This window comes from Lepeophtheirus salmonis, chromosome 9, assembly GCF_016086655.4.
Source record: "Lepeophtheirus salmonis chromosome 9, UVic_Lsal_1.4, whole genome shotgun sequence".
In the NCBI taxonomy this organism is placed as follows: Eukaryota; Metazoa; Arthropoda; class Copepoda; order Siphonostomatoida; family Caligidae; genus Lepeophtheirus; species Lepeophtheirus salmonis.
In genome coordinates, this window is record NC_052139.2 from 30,251,702 (window position 1) to 30,266,699 (window position 14,998).

At 32.6% G+C, this 14,998-nt stretch overlaps 1 protein-coding gene across 1 annotated transcript in view; it reads right to left on the reverse strand.

Annotated features, from left to right (window-relative positions):
* The window catches only part of LOC121123971 (discoidin domain-containing receptor 2), a 73,804-nt gene that overhangs the window by 36,581 nt on the left and 22,225 nt on the right, over positions 1-14,998 (reverse strand). The window contains exons 3-6 of the mRNA XM_040719058.2: positions 4,369-4,600; positions 3,985-4,309; positions 3,784-3,908; positions 2,275-3,480 (exon numbers count right to left, since the gene is read on the reverse strand). Of these exons, the coding sequence (XP_040574992.1) occupies positions 2,275-3,480; positions 3,784-3,908; positions 3,985-4,309; positions 4,369-4,600 (1,888 nt within the window). The remainder of the gene's footprint in view (positions 1-2,274; positions 3,481-3,783; positions 3,909-3,984; positions 4,310-4,368; positions 4,601-14,998) is intronic.

The window sequence follows — 14,998 nt, forward strand, 5'->3', positions numbered from 1 at the left end:
TGCTTGTAATGGAGGCTATATCGAATAAGATGCAGCCTTTGTCATTTGCCAACAATTATTGTAAAAATATTTTTTAAACCGGTAAAAATATTTTTGAAAAAGTTTTGTTTTTGCTGATCCGAAAAAATTGCTCCCCCACCATATAGACCTAGGGGCACTTCTAAAAAAGTCATTCATTTTAATTTTTTTTACTAGAAGATCATTTCTATTCCTGTTCTTTTATTAAAAAGAAGTTTCAATTTTTGAAAATAGAATTTTCTTTATTTCAAAAAAATTCAGAGTTTATAAAAAAAATATTTACTTAAGTTAATTCTAAAATTAAGTGGACTTTACAATATTCGACAATAGGGGAGGCATGATATTTGTGGGTTCCCCGAAATACTCCTTCACTGCTTTAGAGGTCCCGTTAGCTGCACTTGCACTAGTCATCAAAATCCATCGAATTATAATACATTGACAAATTATTATTGAAAGCCCATAACTTTGGAGCCAAATTTAGTCACATAAATCAATGGAAGATTCTGAATTATATTCATCATACTTAAGTATCTCAATTCATTTCAGAAATTTGAATACCAAACCCAAAAGTTATGGAAATAAGTCTCTGAAATGTTGGGACGTATTTATTTAAAATAAATTGGGGATTTACTGTAAGAAAAATTAGATTTTTTTGTGTTTACGCACCCCAAATAAAATCCCCTTATTCTTATATACACATTTATAAATCAACAAGATAAAGTGCTGTGTGTTTTCTATACAAAAATCCCATCCATTTCTATGTCAATAACTACGTAGCATGCACAATTAATATATTTAATGTCATTTATATATAAATATATATGATATAATTTTTCTTTAAGAAATTAGATTAACATTTTGAAGCTCATTTGAGGATACATAGTATTGAATTAAACCTGAAGCGAAAACAAATAAATAAATAAAAAATAAACACCCAAATACCCAACCAATCCATATGCATTAATTTTTTCCTCCTATATGTGTGCATAAAGGACTCTAGAGAGACAGTGGACATCAAATATTCAGCGTTTCCAGCCTCTTATGACAAAAAGGAAGAATTTATCGGGGGAGATAAAAAATATGGTCACTCTTAAGTGACGACATTTCTACTCAGAGAGATCACCACCATACGTTTGAGTTTTCAAAATAGGGGTGGATAATTATTAAGAGTAATGCAAATGGTGAACGTGATCTTAAATTTACGGGATTTCAAACTTTTTTACTTCTCCACTAACTAGTTATACATCATATGCTTTCAAATTTTATGAAGTAGTTTAATCTGAGATATTTAACATGTTCATAATTGGGATAAATCTACAACTCACAATTTTTTTGCCGTCAATCAGAGACGGGAGAAAAATATGGTAATGATGCCCCTTATAATATTCCCATCCAAAATTTTCCAAGAGTCCTTTATAGACATATCTGGCCCGTCAACACAAAAGTCAGCTGAAAATTTTTTGCTCAAAATTGAGTCTGGATTAAAATTCCACTTAAAGAAGGCAAAATTAATTTCGGCCATAAAAGAATGGAAAATTGATTGATATTATTTATATATCAGGCCCAATAAAAGTCTTTTAAAACAAATAAAGATAATAAACTGTAGCTAAAACTATTGTGTATCTTAAGCCATCCCAGAAGTCTTGTACATAAGCCTGCAATGGACTCAAACATGCCTATGAATTATTGGGTTGTATGTATTTGTGAAGTAATATATTATACTGACATTTTTTCCTTTTTTTCTAGATTGTTTTCATGTTGACGGACCACATATATTATTTACACTAGGTATAGGCATGGAATTTTAGACACATGGAATAGTCATACTTAACTTTTTTTTCTCCTCTTAAAGGAATGAAGGTAAAATGACTTTCACTTCTTTTTTTTCTCCTTTTTTTCAACCCATCTCAGTTCTTTTATTTTTCCCTCATCTGGGAATAAGAACTTTGCGTGATTATTCCATGTCTCTAGAGTTCCATGGTATTGGGCAAGGATACAATGAATAAATTAGAGAGAAAGAAAGTTTGATTTTAGATGAGTTATCCTTAAAAAGTTTATTAATTTCTGACAGATAGATATATATATATATATATTCATATATAAATAAGAATTACACAATACAAAAAAAAAAAAAAATAACAACATAATTAAGTGACACAAAGAAAAACGGTTTAATAAAACGACAACACAAAAACCAGATAAAGGATTTATAGAATAATAAATGTGGTTGACTTAGTAAGAGGACAAAATGATTACCTCATCCTTGGTTCGATCACCAGTGAGGATATCAGTAGCAGCGTAGAAGCTTTCTTTATTAGTTGATACATTATTTGGAATGGGTAAGGGTGGGGGAGGTGGATGCCATTTCTTGACAAAATCTGTTGTGGCGTAGCCATTGGATTTAAACGAGCCCGCTGGTCCTCCACCAATAGAACTGTTATTGTTATTATTGGTATATAGTTTATGGGGTGGTGGAGGGGGGAACATGGGCGTGCTTCCAAACTTCCCATTTGATTTATCTAATGAGGTTTTTAAAAGTGGTTGTTGCTGAAGCTTCACAGTTTGCATTTGTTGCTGCTCTTGAAGGAGTCCAAACTCCTCATATTCGCAAAGCCGTCCACAACTGTTTGAATTAATTGGCTTGTTATTTGTGGGCTTAAGTATGAGTCGATATGGTTCATGGTAGTAGGAACTTCCTTCATCCGAGTCGTCGTGATGTGGAGGGGATCCGTACATTTGTGCAGTGACATGACCCGAGGGTTGCTGCTGTTTTAAGTCTCTAAGTGTTATTATTCCAGAATTTGGAAGCGGCGCTGCAGCATATGAGGGGTGATGTAGACGACCATTGGGTGTGAGATTAGGGCTCTTAAAGAGAGAGTGTTTATTAAATATTTTTTGTTTGTTTCGACGCATCATGACTGCAATTGTGACGAGGAGAAGGAGGACAGTCACTCCGAGTACGCCTATGATGAGTCCGATGTAGACTTGAGTAGGAGAACTTGTGTCTTTTTCTTCTTCAATCGATCCACCACGGAGAACGGATTCGTCTCCGCGAAATTCTACGGGGAACTCGTTTCTAGGCGTATCTGAGAGAGCAACACTGTTTGTTGACACTTTTTTCTTTTCGATTTTATTGTAGATCCCACTTCGAACGTCGTTTGAATCATCGGGCTTACTATCATTTGTCTCCTCTTCTTCACTGATATAAGGGATGCTGGAGGAGGAGGAGTTGAATTCTGTAGAAATAGGACTGGAATCAAAGGAAATCTCACTCAAAAGAATCCATTTATCCGTGAAGAATAATTGGAGTTTGATAAATTTCCCAAGCTGACCATCTAGAGAGAGGGTGACTGAGTCAATTTCACTTAGTTCGAGTGCAGCTCTTTTGTTGGGCTTGGTGAGACGATTGGAGTTATACCGGTTCCCAGACTCACTAAAGGAGGCTACCATGTGAGAGAAAGGCTGGAAGAAAGTGTGTGAATTGTAAGTGATGGAAAATAAGGAAATGAGAGGAAAATAGTTTCTTTCTCATTGAACAATATTAATGATATTTTTATTGAGCCTATCCTAATATTTTCTTGCAAAAAGATAGATAAAAAAAAAAAGAAATGGGATAAACTTTCCATCAATTATTATAGTTGGACATCTCTCATTTCTTAAAAAGCCTGTCAATAATATCCATTTTTGGATATATTTATACATGGATAAACAGACCACTTATACCCATAAAAATAAAAAAATAAAAATGGAATTAAGGGAACGTACCTGAATACCCATATCCTTGTTGGCATGAGTGACAAATGTAATCGACTCAAATTTACGTAGTGTATTAAATTCAAAAATCAAAACGACATCTCGCTTCCTGTTTTTCCAACCAACCCATCCAGGAGCTACGATTAACAAAGAGAGAGAGAAAAAAGAGACGGTCAAAAATATTAAATAAATATATTTATAGATGTCATTTACCAGATTTGATTCCATGCTGAGAATAGGAAATATTTCCACCAATGACGCCATCCGTAAGCACACCAAGACCATTTTCCATTCGTCCATTTCTACTTTCTTCTCCATCATAGACATCACTTAAATACACATGAGGACTGAATTCATCCCCAGGCGGTGTGGAATATGACTTCAAGCCGGTCTCATAAACACAACCATAGACTTCGACGCGCATACACACTGTTCTTGGATGGTGCGAATATGGAACAAATCGTACTTTAGAGGCAACGATTGGGGGGTTCAGCTTATTTATATTCACGACATATGTGTTTTTATTCCCTGGTAATATCTAAGACGATTGTATTTTTAGTAATGACTTAAAGCTTTTTCATTTAAAATAGTTACTACCTCGTGACCGGAATGATTTCTATAGACTACCCAATCCTTCATACCAGTTCGCCAGTACTGAAATATAAACATTTCAGTAAATTCTTGCCCACGACCTCCACCATAGCGACCCTGAGTGCCAGTTTGTGTGATCCGATAGTCCTTGTGCATATCTATTTCAATCCACTCGTGGGCGGTCTTTGCTACAGCTTCTAATGGGCACCAGGCTCCACCATATTGGTCCTTGTTTATTCTGCAACATGAATTAATTATACATTAGGTATATATTAATGACTTAATTTTTGAAGATTTTGTATAAAAATTTACATTTTCAAATTTTTTCTTATAAATTTAATATTTGAAATTTTTTTCCTAGGAATTTAATTTTTTGGAAACAGCTCCTCCCTCCCAAAATATAGTCCTGCGGACGTCCCTGTTAGGGTACATTTTAATGTACAATGTTGTATAAAAAATATCCTTTCGGAACGTAAAAATAAGAGAAACTGAAAATTAATGTTGTATTTCTTCACAATTTGAAAAACATTTGGTATGAGAGCAGATAAGCTATCATGACGTTTTATTAGATCAGCTATAAGCAACCATGATATCAAGGAAGTCACCACAAATCCACTTCCGTATATAGAACGGACATCATATTTCATAATATGATAATCAAAATATTTTATGACTTATTTAGAAAAATAATTAGATTAATGAATTGGTTTTTGATATGATACTACTTTGTGAAACCCATATTCAACACCGTTTTGATTTGTGATTAATAATGATATTTAAAAAAAAAATATCAAAAATTGACTTAGATTTAAAGCTATATATATTTTTAATTAAAAACTTGAGTAGAATAATTATAGTATTATTGAAACACCATTGAAAATACAATAACTATACAGTAATTAGCGTATTTGTAAGGAATATATCATTCATAGTATTCATAATTAAATTATTAACCAGCCATATGTCATTCTGGGTTGAAAAAAGGTATATTTAATTTTTTTTTTCTTATTTACGGTTAAAATTGATGTTCCTATGAAATTTTTTAAATCAAATATGTTATGCATATTACTATAAACCCCATTAAATGGTTCTTTTCGTTTGGAGAAATGATGGAATTATACTCCAAATTTTAATGCATGCACCAACGAAATCTCACTATGAAATGAATTCGAACGAGTGGCCTAATAGGTAATAAAATTAGTACTTTAAGAAAAACAAAATATTATACACACGACAATTATTCTCATGGAAGAATTGTTAATCCCTTCTCCGTTAGTAATGATCATTAGAAATAATGGATTATTTATACTAGAAAAAACTCATGGATGGGCGATTTTTGATTCAAAAAATTGAAGGAAAACATCCATTTCAACCAAAAATAAACAATAATGACGTATCCACATATTTTATATAAATTTAGGCGAAATATCCTTCAGGCAGAAGATCCATAAGCCAAAATGTTCTTTGGCGAAATGGTTCAAGACAACATGCCCTGATGTAAAATTATGGGGCACCCACGTTCAGAACACGGATTATGGGAAAAGACCCATCGACAGCTGACAACAAGCTACACTGTGTTTGCCAACTAGAAAAATCCGCTCCCACTTTTTAAGACATATTTATTACACCTCTACTAATGTCCGTATGTACATCCATATATTTTCATTTTAAACTTGCTCCTACATAAGTAAATATATAAATAGCAAAATGTATTTTTTGGCAATAGATAAATAAAACAATCCATATTTTGTTATTTATGACAAGGATTTCCTAATGATTTCATAAAATGAAAAAAAGGAGGGATTGTTTTTTGTTTTTTTCATCTTTTGTTGTATTTATTCTTCACTTCAGCTTTAAAGCTTTGCAATGCATATATGTATATATTTATTTATGTATTTTACAAGATCAAATCTGATTCTTTTTATGGAGAAGAAGACTGGTATATTTTCATTCTTCTTTTCTGACTAAATGTTGATGAGGTCATTTTCCAAATCACGCGGTCACTTAGGCAATGCTCCCTAACTTTTTTTGAGTTCGACCCTTAAAATATGTGGCTAGACTACGTGCAACCCCTACACGTCTCACAGAAATATGAATATAAAATTTAGAGTGCATTTTATGCAAATAGATTACTTAGTTTTTAGAATTTTTTCCTTGCTCCATAATTTGAGTCGAAAAAAAAAAAAAATAGTGATAAGAAAATCACCTTATTATAGCCCCTACCCCACGGAGGCCCCTGGGTAAATCTAATATGTTTTTGTGAAGCATTATATTCTGGGAAATACTTCTAAAAAAGATCATTTTTTAAGTTTTGATGGCACAATTTAAATTGTATTCTTCTTTTTTGAAAATCATGTAAGGACAACACCTGTTGTTTCTCACGAGCCCCAACTTAGGGAACCACTGATTTAGGGGGAAGTTGTATAGGGCACATAACAAAGTTTCTACTGTCAAGATAGATGCATACTTTCTCAGATCTGGTTCGGATCTTTAAACGTAAATATTCGAGTACATCACGGGTACCCAAAATTTCATATATATGTGGATCTGAAACAAAATAAAACGGGTATTGAATTTAATTTTATGAACATTTAACCCGAAGATCGGACCTTAATAAAGTAGAATCCGGATTAAGGTTACATTGTTACTAATTATGAGCGTTGAATTGATGTACAACGACTAAAAATACCACTGTTCTATTAGTCTGGCCACAATAAAAATTTTCAATACTAAGAAAAGTCCTGATATTTATTTCATGGTAACTGAAACTACTCCTTAGAGTAGGAAGTGTGTGGTTAGAACGTATTATTATAACTTCTAACCAACCATCATTCATTATTTTCTTCAATCCTAACTCAAAAAAGAGTTGAATGAATGATTTTGATAAAATCCAATGAACAAATATTTCTATAAAATATATAAGCACATATAGAAGGGAGTTTGCAAGGGGGTAGTTAGGTGGTTAGGACACACAACATTTCCCCAAAAATAATTAGCTTTTATGGAGGAAAAAATATCTCCTGCGAGGAAATTCGGTTTTTGAATCGAGGTTGCGTGATTATTATCATTATTTGAAATGTACCGAAAGATATTTTTATAATTCCTTTACTTGAAAAAAAAAACATTTCATGGATGTGTTAATGATAATTTCAAAGTAGATTGGAACAGTTTATAAAAATCCTTTCATGATTCAAGGGTTTACAAATATAGATATTTCCAAAACAAAAAATAGGGGTTATGTTGCCCAATCATTGTAGATTTGAAAGAAGAGAGGAGATTATATTTTGTTATTAGTACAATTTCAGAATTAAATACTAACAAATTTTAATATTTGTTTATTATTGCTATTTAAAAAATCAAATGCTTCCAATTTTGCTCTGTTTTTCTTTATAAATTGACTTTTGTTCTAAATTGATTGTCAAATCTCATAAAAAACCAGACATTTCCTGAATTTATAAAAAATAAAATCTCCAAACAGAATTTAAAAGAGAACGTTGTCTGCGCAAAAGATAACAGTCTGTAATTTTTTAATTCATTTTAATAATTTGACATTTTCGAAATTCTTGAAAGCAAAAATACAGTCAAGAGTCATGTACGCGACACGGACTAATATAAAGGAGTTACCTCAAGGGAAGTAGAAGATGGTCAAGAGATAAATGTGACTGATAGACAGTTTTGATGAGAATGGGATACTGGTTAAATATATATTAAGAAGTAGAGGGTTGAATTTTGTGTATTTAACATTTCTTACTTAAAAAACACCTCTTTGATACTTTTGCAAAATAAAACATAACCAAATTAAAATTCGCAACTATAAAAAAAGATAAGTTGCCAATTAAATTTTGTACATATATACCTCCAAGTCAAATTTATATCCTAGAGAAAGAGAAAATTATACATGTTTTCTTCGTTAGAAAATAACTTGGAATTGTAAAATTATGTGGCCTTCCATAGAAGTGCGAATTTACCTTCGGTGGAGTCTATAATATATATAAATAGAATCAGCCGTTATTATGCGTTGAATTTATGGGGAACGTGCCTTTGCTGTCGAAAATAAAATTGCCAAAAATTGCTTTGATAGAATAATTTACAAAATTAAAATAATTAAAATTTAGTTTTTATTCTTGCGTTTTATGAAAATCCATTGATTGCTTCAATTTCTCATCTACAAAAAAAAAATTGCAAAATTCTTTGAAAGCAAAAAAAAAATCAAAAATAAGGATGGTAGAGAGTTAAAACTATTGCCATCAGATTTGTTGTCATCAGATGATTGAAACCGGATTTAATAGTAAAACACCAACCTTTTATTGTCATTGCGAAATCTCGCATAATTAATTAGCTAACAAACTAATCATCCACTACTATAAAATAAGATATGTTGCCAATTAAATTTTGCATCTCTTTATATAAAACAAGTATGCCTCTGAAATCTCTAAATAAAAGTTATTTAAAGAGAAACCAAAAAATCATTGGTTATTAAAATAGGCAAGTTCGGTTTATTTAGCATAGGGGTGATGGAGGACATCACGGATCTGATAGGACTTTTAAAACTTGTTTTATCGCCTTTAGCAGAAAGGAAGTTATGTTTGCCGCATCCTCTACAATATTGAAGATTATTTTAAGGGTTTCTTTTTCAAATGATTTTTGAATAAAAAGATGTAATAATATATGAAAAATCTAATATTTGAAACGCCCTATTTATTCTAATCAAGTGTCTGAGATCGGAGGGAAAATGATTCCTCCATAAAAACGGCCCTGTCTCCAAATCCAAGTAGTGTGTTGTAACTAGTGACCATTTGAGAAAAAAAGATTATTGCACACCCTTGATATAGACCATTAAATCACTCGTATTTAACTTTATAAGCTTCGTTTAATCCACCGTTCTCATTGTATGTAGGAACAAAAAAGGTAAAATAAACATTATGTAAAATCGTAAATCGTTTTACCCCTATTTTAAGTGTACCAATTAATGAAGAAATTAATTGAGCGTGAATGTGTTTCATCTTTTACTTTCCCCTACAACACGGAATTTGATTGATTTAATGGGTTATGAAAAGACGCGCAAAGTTAGTCATTTCAATCTAGACAATGCATTGTTTGGGGTAGAAAGAACCAAATTCTCATTAATTCTGTATTATTTTTTTTTAAATTCAAGGATGAAACTATCATCATATAGGGTGCGTCAAAATAATCCTGAACACAAATCAAGAAAAGATGAAAATCCAAATATATTTTTTTCCCCTCACATAAACATACAAGCTAATATTTCATAGACATATTTGAGCCAATTAAAGGCTTATTACTTAAATTTATGGGATGAATTAAGATACCCAAGAACATTTACTATAGTTTAAAGCCTTTATTTAACACAAAAAAAGATGTATATTAGCCCCGATATTGCACTTTTTCAACAAAAAAATCCGTCAATTGATCATTCGTTTATTGTTTCGATCAATTTCGGCTACTTTAAGTGTAATTTATGACAGACCGAAAGGGTTTATAGAGAAATTGTACATAGAAATTAACGATAATTCGTCAAAGAATACAAATGTAATTAATTCTCAATTTTGAAAAGTTGAATATATATATGTAACCCAATATTTCATAGACATGTTTGAGTCAATTAAAGGAGTATTACCTAAATTTCTGGGATGAATTAAGATACCCAAGAACATTTACTATAGGTTAAAGCCTTTATTTAATAAAAAAAATGTATATTGGCCCCGATATGGTCCTTTTCAACAAAAAAATCAGTCAATTGATCATTCGTTTATTGTGTCGCTCAATGTCGGGTACTTTAAGTGTAATTTATGATAGACCCCAAGGGTTTATAGAAAAAATTATAGATAGAAATTGACAATAATTCGTCAAAGAACACAAATATAATTCACTTTCAATTTTGAAAAGTTGAATAAATATATATATAACCCAATATTTCATAGACATGTTTGAGTCAAGTATTTGTTCTCAAATTATTGGGATGAGTTGAGATACTTCAGAATTTTATCTATGGTTTGAAACCTTTATTTAGTTTATGAGAATAATATTGGTCCGGATATGGTCTTTTTTTTAAACAAAATATATTGATATCTCATTTTTTTTATTGTAATGATCAATTTTGGCTAATTTAAGTGTCATTTGCGGCACACACAATGGGTTAATAAGTATTATTTATAGATATTTTCTCATAGAAAACATATGTCATTTTGAAAAAACAAAAATTAATTTGTTTTGTGTTAACAGGCGACATATTATAAAAGGAAATAGATAGTCTCCATTCTCGAATATAATGGAGTTAATATTAGTTTGTTCTGAAATGATTTAGACTCCCCCAGTGAGACAAGAAATTAAAATCAAAAGTTTAAAAAAATTAATCAATCATGTCAAATGGTCTCCTCCGTCTGGGATAACATCGTAGCAATGGTTCTCCAACTCCTACAACTACCAGGAGAGCTCCTCTTCGTTCACTAACTTCATCACTCACAGAACACTGCGTATGAGGTCTTCATGGCTTTCAAAATCGTAATCACGGAGCAGGTGTTTCAGCTTACGGAAGATAAGTGGGAGACAGAGATTAAAATCTTGGCTGTAGGGACTATGTTTGATCATTTCTACTTTTCTCCGTGTTAAGAACTACGTGGTATCCTTGGCTATGCGGGGACATGCGTTGTCCCATATGAGCATAAGTTCATTAGGTGAGCTTTCGTTCTTCTTCAAGCTGGAAAATCTCTTACTTGTCGTCTACAGGTAATCTATTATCGTCTCACAGCAGGCCGTGGTCCCAGCAGGCAGGATTTGGACCGAAACTCGCTTGGGTTTACAGGTAAAGCCCTTTCTTGTTGTCTGCTTTGGACAAGCAGTGGAGGGTTGCTTCTCCTTATATAAAGTTAACAATTACAGCAAGATTTATTTAATAGATACAGACGGCCTAATGTGATATTATTCCTTAATTAGATAGATCTTTAAATCAATAATTTAATATAAACATAACTTCCTCTAGACTTTAAATTAAGAAACACACATTATGTATAAGATATGCAGCGCCTTGAAGATAAGATATTCCTTTGCTATCATTTCTAAATAAGTCATCTCGTCAATCATCAAATCATCAAGGACTTGGATAATACAAATAATTGATTGAAAGTCTAAAGAAACGATTCAATATGTATACAAAGTTAATTTACTTTAGAAGGTATGTCTATCGTCTCAATAGGTATATTTCCAACCTATAATACTCTGAATATTTAAGATGCCTCCTTCTGTGAGAATTTAATGAGATTTCGAAGGAGGTGTATATATATATATACAAGTATATTGTGGAGGTCATAAAACATAGGGGTTATAATTCTTTGTAGACTTAAAAAATTGATTAGAGATGTTATATTATACACTTTTATTAAATTCTTAATTTAAAAAAATAAAATAAAAACAATGAATAAATTGAATGTCAATAAAATTAATTTTGTAGCAAGGGATCGGAATGTGTTTTTTTTTTTGTTTTTTTTTAAATTAAAAATACGTTTGATTTCAATATAGTTGTAATTTGACTGTTATTATCTTTGTAATAAACACTTTTCTTTTAGTCGGCTCAAACATTTTATGAATCAATTTATTATTATGCAAATTCTATGGGATAAGTTATATTTCACGAATAAAAAAATATTTATTTTTCCATCAACTTTTATTTCAAATCTACTCGACTACTTTTCTGGGGTGTTTAGCTCCAACGATTTTTAATTTCATTTGCCTTTATTAGTTCTCACTCTTCAATTTAATTAAACTTTAATATATATAATTTTTGTGATAATGGTAGAATATATATTATTCAAATAAATTCCAATCGAATCTCATGGAGAAATTCATGCCATCAAAAAAGTTTCAACTTATTCTTCATATATCAGGGCACCTATAATCGAGAATTCCTTAAAATATGAATTAATATACATATATATATATATAATCCCTCTGTATCATCAGAAATATCATATATATAGTACGGAGTGGTCCATTGAAATCTGAACATTTTGAATATTAATATTCAACAAGATATAATTGATTAATCAACAATATAATTTCAACCTAATTAATACTATTAATAGATGAAGGCCCAAGCTCTCTTAACCATTAATGTAGCTGCCCTTAGGAGCAATGATGGATTTTGGCAGAAGGCCTGGCACCCGCTGCAGATGTAGTTATCAATCATGGTGTCTCAGTGCTGACAGTGCCTTTGATGGCCTCGGCGTTTGAATGAAGGACACTGAAGGCCTTCTCCTCGACATGCACGCAAAAGGTTTAGTCCATGAGGTTGGTATCAGGTCTGTTGGAGGGACAACAGTGTAAAAAAAATAGTTCAAAATAGTCTTGCATTAAGGGAAAGGGGTCTCTTTCATAGCTTGTGTCAAAAGTGGGCTCTCCATCATCACAATGTTCTTTCCATCAACTCGTTAATGGCACCCTGCACAGTATGGTGTGAAACCCCGAGATCTCTTGCAGGGGCTCTCATGGACTTCAGAGGATTGGCCTGGAATGTTTTCTTTAACTCCTATGAGTCCAGTATGGCCTTTTTTGACAGACCCATTCTTCTTCTCCAACTTTTTTGAACTTGCTGGTGGTGTAGCCTTGGATACGCTTAACTTCTTGGAATATGCAAATGACAAGTAGTAGAAATACTACGCAAGCTAAAGAGCTCAGGCTTGGTTTGTTTTGTAACTAATTGTTGATGCTTTAATGTATCGAAATATGAATTAATTTCAACCTCTCAACCTATGTGTAAGTGCTCAGATTTCAATGGACTACACGGTGTATAATCCTTTGCGGACATTTTGGTTATGGTTGTGTGTGGACGGAACTAATTCAATCATTTAAAGAGGTTCGACTTAGATCGCTCTGTAAGAAAAAATCGATCTATATTCCTCACATCGTTACGTCATTGTATTTTAGCAACCCTGCCCAAAAAGAAACAAAAAAAAAGGGACAAAATCTGTTGGCAATTTTGAGCTCCATTCTTTCCAACTATGGAATTATTATTCAATAACTATGATTCACTGCTATACAGGGAGCGGGGATCATATTATCGCCTACTTTAAACCTTGATAACTTGAAGACGACATTATCAAATAAAAAACCGGTTACCAAATAGGAAAGTTATTCTCGTCAGCTGACGATACGTAGTTCAGTTAGCATAATGCCGTCATCATATGAGGAGATAAAGAGCTATAACTGGAACGAGGAGCTTTCGAGGTCCGCCGTCGTCATGGCATTGGTTAATAATGGAGGTGAAATCTCCAATTCAACGATTGTTTCAACCTTATGAGTGAATTTACGGACTGTTCAGCGTATCCGTAAGAAGCTAAAGGACACCTGGGATGTTGATGCCACCATAAAGAGGGCACCCAAGGAGGAGGGCGCCGACAGGAAGGTCAGGGACACCGACTTTGTCGACAAGGTGAAGAAGATGGTTGAGGATGATCCTACCAGGTCCATGAAGGCCGGAGACAGGCCCTGGGTGTGGCAACAGGACTCAGCACCCTGCCATGTGTCCAAAATCTCCATGCAGTGGTTAACCGAGAACTGTTATGACGTCGTCACCAAAGATTAGTGGCCTCCTAACTCTCCCAACCTTAATCCTTCGGACTATTTTGTCTGGGGCTATGGCGAGAGATATACCAACAGACATCCCCATATCACTAAGGCCAGCCTGAAGGACTCCATCAAGGAGGTATTCGGCAACATGGACAATGAGATGGTCAGAAGAGCCTGCGGCCGGTTCAGAGGCCGTTATTGATGCCAACGGTGATTATATCGAATGAATGGCTACTCTATACCTATATGCTCGTCATAGTTTTGATTTTCAATAAAAAAGTTAAAAAATGTATATTTTGTGTTGTTTTTTGTAGAAAAATATTTTGGCGACAATTTGATCCCCGCTCCCTTTACAAGAGCCAATTTAAACAATTTTGCTATTAAAGGTTGGGATATTATTTGTTGTGTCCCATAGTCAGAACTAAAGAGCTCAGGTTGTTTTCTTTTGACGCTAATTGTTTATGCTTTAACATATCGAAATATAAATTAATGTCAATTTCGTAACCTACATTACTAATTGAATAAGTAAGTGTTTAGATTTCATTGGACCACCCAGTACACACAATTTAACAGGATATTTCAGTATCTGGGGTGGATAAATATCCCAGGGAAGTAATGGAGGACTTAAAAGAAAGATCTATTTGATCCATCATGATAAATTATATAGACAGACAAACTATTACTTCATCAATTGGAATTTTTGTATAAATACATATATGAATGTGAGGAACATCCCAGCTAAGAGTTTTAATTGAATCTTATACCACCCCTCCACTCCCTTTCAATAATAAAACTAATAAAAAATCAATAAAAATACACTTACAGATCACCTAAATTATAAAAAAAGGGTGTCTGGAAATGATCACTCGTAAAACAAATACAGAAATTATTGTTACTCTATATTTACGTAATTAAACATCACCTGGATAGCGATAAGAAACCAGATCAATTAGGAGTCAATATGTTGACACAACGTTTACAAAAAATATACGTTAGGCCGGTTTGTTAGTAAACTTTTTTTAAATTTCAATTATGCCAAGTAAAGAATAGTTGT